The sequence below is a fragment of the Octodon degus genome, unplaced genomic scaffold (assembly GCF_000260255.1).
Source record: "Octodon degus isolate 3935 unplaced genomic scaffold, OctDeg1.0 scaffold00066, whole genome shotgun sequence".
Classification (NCBI taxonomy): domain Eukaryota; kingdom Metazoa; phylum Chordata; class Mammalia; order Rodentia; family Octodontidae; genus Octodon; species Octodon degus.
Window position 1 is genome coordinate 1,025,420 of NW_004524642.1, and position 9,675 is coordinate 1,035,094.

The 9,675-nt window shown below is 42.8% G+C and overlaps 2 protein-coding genes across 5 annotated transcripts in view; both read right to left on the bottom strand.

Moving 5' to 3' along the window:
• Nsun3 (NOP2/Sun RNA methyltransferase family member 3) overlaps window positions 1-175 on the bottom strand; it is a 58,882-nt gene extending 58,707 nt beyond the window's left edge. For both annotated transcript variants that reach the window (XM_023719240.1, XM_004634829.2), the window contains exon 1: window positions 107-175. In XM_023719240.1, the coding sequence (XP_023575008.1) occupies window positions 107-118 (12 nt within the window). In that variant the 5' untranslated portion in view covers window positions 119-175. The remainder of the gene's footprint in view (window positions 1-106) is intronic.
• Window positions 176-4,062: 3,887 nt separating this feature from the next.
• The window catches only part of Arl13b (ADP ribosylation factor like GTPase 13B), an 85,339-nt gene continuing 79,726 nt past the window's right edge, over window positions 4,063-9,675 (bottom strand). For all 3 annotated transcript variants that reach the window (XM_023719241.1, XM_004634818.2, XM_023719242.1), the window contains one exon: window positions 4,063-4,883. In XM_023719241.1, the coding sequence (XP_023575009.1) occupies window positions 4,807-4,883 (77 nt within the window). In that variant the 3' untranslated portion in view covers window positions 4,063-4,806. The remainder of the gene's footprint in view (window positions 4,884-9,675) is intronic.

Here is a 9,675-nt window from a genome sequence, read left to right on the forward strand (position 1 = left end):
GCCGGCCCCACCGCGCCGCGGAGCCGAGAGCCCCGCCGTCCAGCCCCGCCCTCCTCGACCGCGCGCGAGCTGGCTGCGTCCGAGGCGCCCGCCGGCCGGGCCTCACCCGAGTCAGCATTGTCCTGCCGCGAGCGCCTACACAAACGTCCTACGCGACTGAGCACGAGCGCCTACACAAACGTCTTCGCGTTTCCTGCTGAATTCTCGCGAGATTCTTTTCCTCGCCGCGAGGCTGAAAGCTCGCGAGAGGCTCTGGCGGCTTTTTCTCTGCGGCTAGCTGGCGAGGGCGGGCGTCTGTAAAGCCCGGACTGTGGGCGGCAGAGGGGCAGCTCCTCGGGCACTTGGCCGGGGCCCGCGGGACGGGCTTCGGCGGCTGTAGAGACGACGTAGCCCAACTAGCCGAGGGGCCTGTGTGTGCCGGTTTAGGCTCGCGGGCAAAGCTCGTCATTACCGAGTCTTCCAACCTGCAGCTCGAAAATGCAGTTTTAAAACTGAGAGTTCATTTTTCTCTAGGAAGAAGCACGGGGACCATCTCTCCGTCTGGGAAATAGAACAAGATGAAATGGAAATGCACAGAGTCTGCTCGACAGTGAATGCCCCTGTGTTCCCTGCTGTGGCTTTGGGGCCAGAGGCCTGGGGACCTCAAGACCCTGCGGCCTCCAGCCGCCCGCGCCGTGCAGAAGCCGGCCTGGTCCTCTGGAAGGCGTTCGTTGCACTCCTGCGGATAAGGAGCTCGTTCGCTGCCTGGGCCTTACTCGGGTTGCTCCCCAGTTGCAGCCAGCAGTGACTGTCAGAGAGCAGAGCGCCTGGTGCACAGTCGTCCCGTTGAAGGGCGCCTGGATGCTGGCCCGGAGCCATGGGGACGAATCGGAGAAGACCTCGATCAGGGCAACTGGACCCGGGGGTGTAAGCGGAGCTTCAAGTGTGCTAGCCCGCGAGAAGTTGAGGGAGTCTATCACTAAGGGAATTGCAGGCTTAATATCGTCAAACAAGTCTCCCAGTAACCCAAACATGAATCTGAACTAGAATTTAAATCTGGAGCAGAAGAAGATAGGGTATTCCGAGTTAAAAAGATTAAATAGATGTACCTGACGTTTTTACTAGGCTTAACTTTTAGCCTTTATACGTGGAGAGATTGCATTAAAGTGTATTAACATTTATTACAATATGTAACAGCTAATGAATTAATGCACTTTATTTACAATGTAGACATAAGCAGTCGGAGACATAGACCATCTGTTAGGGAAGTACTGTATTATCCGTGGGAAGAGATAACTAGTGCTATCTTGTGCCTCCGCATGTCTGTTATGATTTTTTTTAAAAAAATGTATTTAGTACAGGGTCTCACTACACAGATGAGATTCGTAGTGATCCTCCTGTTTTCAGCCTCCCCGGTACTGGGATTACAGGCTTGCGCCACCCTGCCCAGTCTCAAATCTCTGTCTCAGCGTGCCCCAGGGGCAGGGCTGGCGCTGCACACTGGGGATCGAACCCTGGTCCCTACATCTGCCTAAGCAAGTGCTTTAATCTGCTGATACATATAGATATATGTGTCTATATCTTTTTTATTTTTAATTATTTTTGCAGAACTGGGGATTGAACTCAGACCCTTGCACTTGTCAGGGAAGCTCTTATTTTACTGAGCCATCTCCCCGGCCCTTGATGCTATATTTAGCTGTCATTAAAAATCATGTTTCAGGCCAGCCAAATATCTCAGCGGATTAAAGCACCTGCTTAGGCAGATGCAGGGACTGGGGTTCCATCCCCGTGCCAGCCCCGCCCGCCCCCGGGGTGCACTGAAATGGAGATTGAGACTGGGCATGGTGGTGCGCCTGTAATCCTAGGGCTTGGGGGACCCTTCAGGATCCTTCCTGAAAACGGGAAGGATCACTACAAGTCCCATCTATGTAGTGAGACCCTGTATACCCTGTACTAAATACTTTTTTAAAAAAGGAAAGAAAAAAACATGAATGTTACATATGTGTGTGCATAATTGCCTTAAATTTTTTTCATGAAAATAAACTCATTCTAATCTGATACAGCTTTCTTTAAAATCATATTAAAAATCTTTACTCATTCAAAGAAAATCATTTAAATCCAATGAATGAAAAGAAAAACAGTATACTGATATAAATTAATTTTATTGTGTAAAATATCATAATTCAAAATAAGAATAAAAATGTAGCATATATAAATGTAGCATATATCAAAATAGGCAATTAATTGCTAAAAATCAACCTGGATTTACAAAATACCTTTTAAAGCATTTTTAGAATGTTTCATGAAAGCTTTTTTTTTTTTTTTTTTTTTTTTTGCAGAGTCGGGGATTGAACTCAGGCCCCTGCGCTTGCCAGGGAAGCTCTTCCTCCACTGAGCCATCTCCCTGCCCCCCCCCGCCTCCCCCCGAAATTACTTTTTCAAGCTATATAAAATATTGATCCTATTTTACCACACATTTAATTTCAAAACCATTTTTTTTCTGTTTGTTAAGTGGAATAAGTAATTACTGTGCACTGCAGTAAACACTGGTAGGAAACAAATGTTACGATCTTTACTTTCAGCCAGATAAACACTAAACTTTTTAAAGTTAATAAATGTAAATGTTACAAAAGGAACAAAAGAGATGCGCCATTACTCCTGTAAGTTCCGACTCCAGATTTCCAGTGTGTCTCCAAATCTTGCCCTCACGCTTCGGCCACTTCAGACTCGCGCTGCCACCTGTCTCGCACCGGCGGCCACGTGGCCATGTGTGAAGGCTGGCAGGCCGTGCCACGCTGACCACGGCAATGCACAGCCCGTTAATGACGTCAGGCACTTAAAATGTGGAACGCAAGTGACGTCAGAAGGAAGCATACTGAACACCCAAGGCCGACGCGCTTTTGCTACCCTCAGATAACACCATGGATGGGTCCGTGTGCAGTCCCAGACGCACCGATGTTCCAGTGATCAACTATTCCGCTGTTATGAGTCTCACCTGGATATAAGGGACTGCTGTACATTAGGTGAGTCTTTACTAAAAATATGCATAAGTTGCCCAAGTAACGAAATATAAAGAATTCTATGGCTGTCATTCTTAAGAGAAATACATTTTAAATTCAGAAATTGTTTTGGAATCATTTATTATGAGAGGGGTGGGGAGATGGCTCAGTGGAATAAGTGCTTGCCTGGCAAGTTCAAGGTCCTGAGTTCAATCTCTGGTACCTCCAAAAAACAACACTAACAATGAAAGAGGCTCTTTGCTAGGCGTCGCTGCGGACTGTGGGAGCGCGGCAGCCATGGATCAGGTAATGCGGTCTGCGGCGCAGTGAGCAGTTTGTGAAGGACTCCATCCAGCGGTGAGGAGATGTACCAACGCAGAGGGGAAAGAAGGCCGGAGGATGCCAAGGCAACACACGAGGATTCGCGGCAGGGGCGGCGGCTTCTTTGTGAAGCTGATCCACACCCCCATTAACAACATCATTGTGGGTGGCTGACTACTTTGGAAGAGTGCTTAGGGGTGGAGAAGCTCATGAAGTAAAAGTTTACCTCTGTTTTGTGCTTTTGGTTTTTCCTTCCCCTTCAAAGTGTTTTCTATTTGTAAATTAACATAATTTCAAAATTTCTTTTCCCATCACAAACACACACACACACACACACACACACACACACACACACAAATAATCTGAGCCAACATTTTTATCCTTATTGCTTTAGTACCAAAGGTATTTGCTGTAACAGTCTCTGGAGCTGCAGAAGATTTTTCACCTCTTTTGCTTGTAACTTCAAGGCATGAAAGCATTAGACTAATCCAGCACAGTCAGTATGGCTGCTGGTAGAGCAAGCGCGAGACAGCACGCTGAGCTCTCACAGTGTCTGACATTGAAAACAGGAGATTTTGGGGACTCTTAATATCTCATGAACATGTTTTTTATTAATTAAAAAATTTTAAGTTAAAGGGGCGGGGGAGATGGCTCAGTAGAATAAGCGCTTCCCTGGCAAGCGCAAGGGCCTGAGTTCAATCCCCAGTTCCGCAAAAAAAAAAAAAAAAAAAAAATTAAGTTAAAAAAATACACTAAGACTTTCATTTTTTGAGATTATCATCAAAGCAAGCAAACAACAAAAACAAATTTGAACTCAATCCATGGGTGATATTTTCAAACCATATAATTTGGTAGAATAAAGATCGGAGAATCTTTTTTAAAAAAGGCATTATTCTAAAGGTCAAATTAGAATATACAGTTAAAGAATGTTAGTATAAAACATACCTCAAATCATAAAATACTTGTTTATGTAGTTCATGTCTATTAAGTACATTAACTCTTACAGAGACAACTTAAACACAGTATTTGTAGAAAAGTGCACAGTATAATTTTTTTAAAAAGTTTTAGAAAAATACAAAAATAGTTAAAAAAAAAAAACTAGGTTATAAATTCCCACGTTTCCCTTTCATGCATATGCATTTTAAAAGCTGTTTAACTTAGAAATACCGACACCAAATGAAGTTATGCAGAGTCCACAGGCTCTCCTGAAGAGGTGTTCCTTCAGGAGTACGCCCATGAATAGGGATACATGAGTCAAAAAGTCAACATTAAGTCTTGCTACTTTGGTCCAAATGCTCATCCCATTTATTGGTCATTTAGGATCCTTTCTGCTGTAACCAAGAAGAACATGGAGAAGTAATGCTCAGGCATGGTCCTTGGCTGGCATTCTTCCCACCAGAAGCCACTAGGGCAGCCTGGCACCAGTCATCAGTGACCAAGGTTTCCTTTTGTGACAGAGGTCCCCATCCGCTCGCTGATGCGCAGGGCGCTGCTCCACAGGGCTCGCTTAGGAGATCACATCACGAGCATCACTGTTGGGTCTCTGTCTGACGGCCAGAGGAGGAAGCGGCTTCCCATAGAAATCTGCATAAACGGGAAACCAAGCACACAAGACAGTTGCACTCATCAAAAGTGTTGACCTAGGCCATTACTGCTCAACTAGTATCTTTCAAAAACTAAGCCATGTATTCACTTGTTCAGTGAAACAATGGTAAGATAGAATTAAAAACAGAATCCAAGAAAGCAACTGAATCCACTTCAATTAATTCAAAACAGAACAACTAGGGTAAATTGTATGTGACTGAGTAAAATGTTGCACCAAATGAATATAAATATTATTATTTTTGTTTCCAACTGCATGTTCAACAAATGCAAAATATTTAAAATCTATGGCTGGGAATATAGATCAGTGGCAGAGTGCCTGTCTAGCAAGCATGAAGTCCTGAGATCAATTCATGGTATCAAGAAATACATGCATACAGACACACATACATACATGCAATCTACACAGTGTATTTCTAAGCTTCTGATAAATCAGCATTTATGCATGCCATATATTCTTAAGTAGTGGCTTTATTTGTAGATATTTTAGGAAAAGCAAGTTGGACTCTTTCACAGTAATGCATCAGTATAACTCAATGCATGAGTGCCTATTTTATACAAAACTGTGTTGCCCTGCATAATAAACATCTAGCCCTTATCATAAATTGGCTTCTAAACTTAACGGAATATGTAAACCATCAATAGGTAATTGCTTCTGATCTATTACCTAAAGCTTATTCTAGAAGCACAGGTGTTCAAGATTATTTGAAATGAAAAAAGTAAAAATGTATTAGTATATTTTTTAAAACTATTAATTCAAAGCAACTATTAATCCTCACAGACACCCTAACAGATCCTAATGTAACAGTATAACACAGTGAGCTAGAGGTGTGTGTTTCAGAGCTGAACAAGCCAAATTCAAATCCTAATTCTGCCCCCTCTTAGCTGCATGACCTTGGTGTACAGGTTCCTCGTGAGCAGAAAGTGGATACTGTTGTTTACTTAACACAGTTATTAGGGAGAATTAAAGAAATGTAAGCACAATGGTAGTTACTAATATTGTCATAATTAAAGTGACAACAGGTACTTAATTATTATACTAAATTTAAAATATACATTCTCTAGTTTCTTGAGTTAAAAATGAGTGAGAATTTTAATATATGATAGAACTCATAATTTAACCAGACTATGTTTTTGGGTTTTTTTGTTTTGGTTTGTTTTGGTTTTTTGGTACAGATTCTCACTATATAGATAGGACACGCAGTGGTGGTCCTGCTTCCAGCCTCACAGAGCCGGGATTACAGGCGTGCGCCATCACACCCAAACTCCATTGCTGGCTCACTGTGCCCCGGGGGCAGGGCCAGTGATGTGTGACAAGGGATCAAATCCTGGTCCCTGAGTTTGCCAAAGCAGGTGCTTAATCTGCTGAGCTATCTCACTAGCACTAGAAAATGCCGGCCCTGCCCCCGGGGTGAGCTGAGACAGCAATTGAGACTCGACGTGGTGGCGCATGCCTGTAATCCCAGCTCTTGGGAGGCTGTAAAAGGAGAATCACTAAAGTCCAATCTAGTAGTGAGACCCTGAACACCTTGTAGACCCTTCCCTAAAATACAAAAAAAGAAAAAAGAAAAAGAAAGAAAGAAAGAAAGAAAGAAAGAAAGAAAGAAAGAAAGAAAGAGAGAGAAAATATTATTGGTAAGGGTATTGAACTAAATTGACTAACTGAACTGCCAACACAATTCTTCATAAATTACACCTAGCCAGGTTGGTAGCACTCACTTCTAATCCCAGCACTCTGGAGGCTGAGGCTCAAGGATCACTATCACTGCAAGTTCAAGGCCAACCTGGGCTACAAAGTGAGTTCAAGACTGACTGGAACTACATAGTGAGCTCCTCTCTCAAAAAACCAAAAATCCTCATAAATTTTTTTTGGCCAGCTCAGCCTGACCTGAGGTGGGGCTGGTGTGGGATGCGGTGCTAGGGATCGAACCATGGTCCCCTGCTCCTGCCTAAGCTTGCCTCACCAGGCACTACAGACCACTGAGCTATCTTGCTGGCCCCCTACAACATTTTATCTTCTTTCCTAATTTTTTTTGTTAATTTTATTGAGAAACAAATAACAATGAGACTGTTTCAAAACAGGTTAGTAGGACAGTTTCAATAATTAATACATTGCATATTGTTTTCTTCGTAGTAGTTATTCATAGTACAAGATGCAGACATGATATCCTGTCCAAACACTATTAGTACAAAGTTTTCTTACTGAATTAAGAGAAAGTAGCTGTATATCTATCCTACTTTGTATATACAGATACACAATGGTTCTTCATTTGTATCCCCTTTTTTTGTTTAGTTTTGTCAGAGATGGATATTCCATTGCCATTTAAATTCCTTTCCTAATTTTAAAATTTGAAAATATTGTCTGCAACTAGCAACATTGTGGATTAGCTTCTCATAATGCACAATGATAATGCGTAACATACTCATAAAGTCCGGCTTGAGTGTGCACACACAATAAATACAGAATGACTTTTTAAATCTCCCTCAAGCATCCCTCTTGCCTACTACTGAGCAAATTTTATAGGCTAGAAAAGTAGATGAATTTTTTACTAAGGTCAGTGTCTATAATCAAAGTAGGAGAATATGCCCTAAAAATTCCCAATCTGATTTTAGCAAGATTTTGGGGGGCTGGCAAGATAGGTCAGCAGACTAAAGCACCTGCTTAGACAAGCTTAGGCAAGCACAGGGACCAAGGTTCAACCCCTGTCACCACATGCTGCTCCTGCACACATCTGTAATCCCAGCACTGGATTTATTTTAAACCCTAATAAAATATAATTTTACTTAAATGTTTTTAAAGAATTACTGAACACATTTTAAAATTTGTGAAGGTACAATATTGTGCACTGAGAAAGTAAAATTTGTTATAATGAAAATTAATTAAATGTTAAGCATGTAGTAGCTGCATTAACTTAACAGTATTATTTTAAATCTTTCTTGGAAATTCTCTTTTAAAATCAAGCACCAAAAAGTGTGGTTAGAGGAAACTCCTTAGTCCATTTCCTGCCTTTCTTCTAAACTGTCCTCAGCTGTAACGGTCCCCTGGATGTCACCAGGGATGGTCTGTACCCGCCTGGGCACGCTTCCCTCACCAACAGCGCGCCGTCATTTTTTTTCAGTGGCATTCACTCAGCAAAGCAACGTGCAACTGCGGGGGGGCGAAGGCCCACCGGGGCTGCCCATGGTCGGCGCTGCCTGCAGCCCCCCACAGCTGGCTGAGCCCCACCGAGCCCCTTCTGTCTCCGAGCACTCGGTCCAACAGCAGCCGCCTCGATAGTGCTTCTCTCTCGCGATTCTTTCTTCCTCGCACACTCCCGATCTTAGGGACAGCTCCAGCCTTCCTGCATGGCGTATTATCCTGTTAAAATGGTCTTTGCATTCTTCTCTAAGCCCATTTTCATGTACTAGTTTTTAGATTACAGCAACAGCCTCGTAACCTGAATTCTTACCTCAAGAAAGCCACCATCAAGACTATATTTTATACATTATGACAATTATTTTTATGTGCATTAAACACGACTTTTTCCACACCGAAAGCAAATATTACCTCTTAAAAATTATAGCACATCCACTCATCTTTACAAATAGGTGAGACCCTAATCTGGTCCCAAGCCAGAATTCTACTTTTAATGTTCACTGCAATTTAAAAATTTCTATCGTATCCATTCTGTGCACATGATCCTAAGTGGCAGTCCCGTGCTAGTCTGCAAATAAACAATGTTCTTCCCACCTCTCTGCCTCACACAGTCTGCTTCTTGCGCTCACTCCTCTCACTCATTGAAAACCCCGTTCTCCCACTGCTCGCCCTACCTGCCCACAGCCAAAGCGCAGCAGCTCTCCACCCCAGAACTGTCACGGACAGGACACGAGCTGAAATATTATTCTGCTAGCTGAGGCCCTCTGCAGGGCAGCATGGATGTCACACCCATCTTCGCCGTACAAATGTGTTAGCTGATGTCAAATACAAACCAGGTGCTTACTGCATGGTAACTTCAGTGAGAAAAAGAACTGTACTATAAAATAATTTCTATATGTATATATGATTGTATAAACACACTAACGTTATCCTGCTTCTAACGCTATATTTAAATCCATAATACAGTCAAGTATCTATAAATTCATTCAGTGATGTAATAATGAGGAACTAACCTCTTATGGTCAATAAAAGCATGAAATAAAAATCAGTAATCAGAAGATCATAATCTTCTTTTGCAGCCAGCTCTGGCCACCCTAGGGGCGTGGCTGGTGCGGCATGTGGTGCTGGCAATCGAACCACAGTCCCTGGACTTGCCTAAGCAGGTGCTTTAGATCGCTAAGCTATCTTGGCATCCCAGAAGGTCATAAACTTAAAATAAATCGGGCTTGCAAGTTTAAATGATGGCACTGTCTCCCATGTGGGAGAAACCCAGAGTAAGTGAGGAGCTGAATGGAGGACAGATGCCCGGGCGTGGGAAGAACAGGTCCACTTGGGAAGGGGAGCAAGGGAGAGGCAGGAAGAGGAGGAAGGAAAACGGGGGAACCGAGAGCGAGCAGGGAGAAAGCGATGGAAACAAGGCACTGTAACGCGCAGGGACAAGGCTCAAGGAGGCAAAAGGACCACGAGATGTATTTCAGGCACAAATTCCGTACAATGACTGTGATCAATATGCATGAAAAACATATACTAAGAAAAAACAAAGATTAATTGTAAAAATAATAGTAATAGAAAAATCAGTAAGCCAAACAAATACCTTATCAATAATTTTCATATAGTCTAAGGATAAACATCTAACTT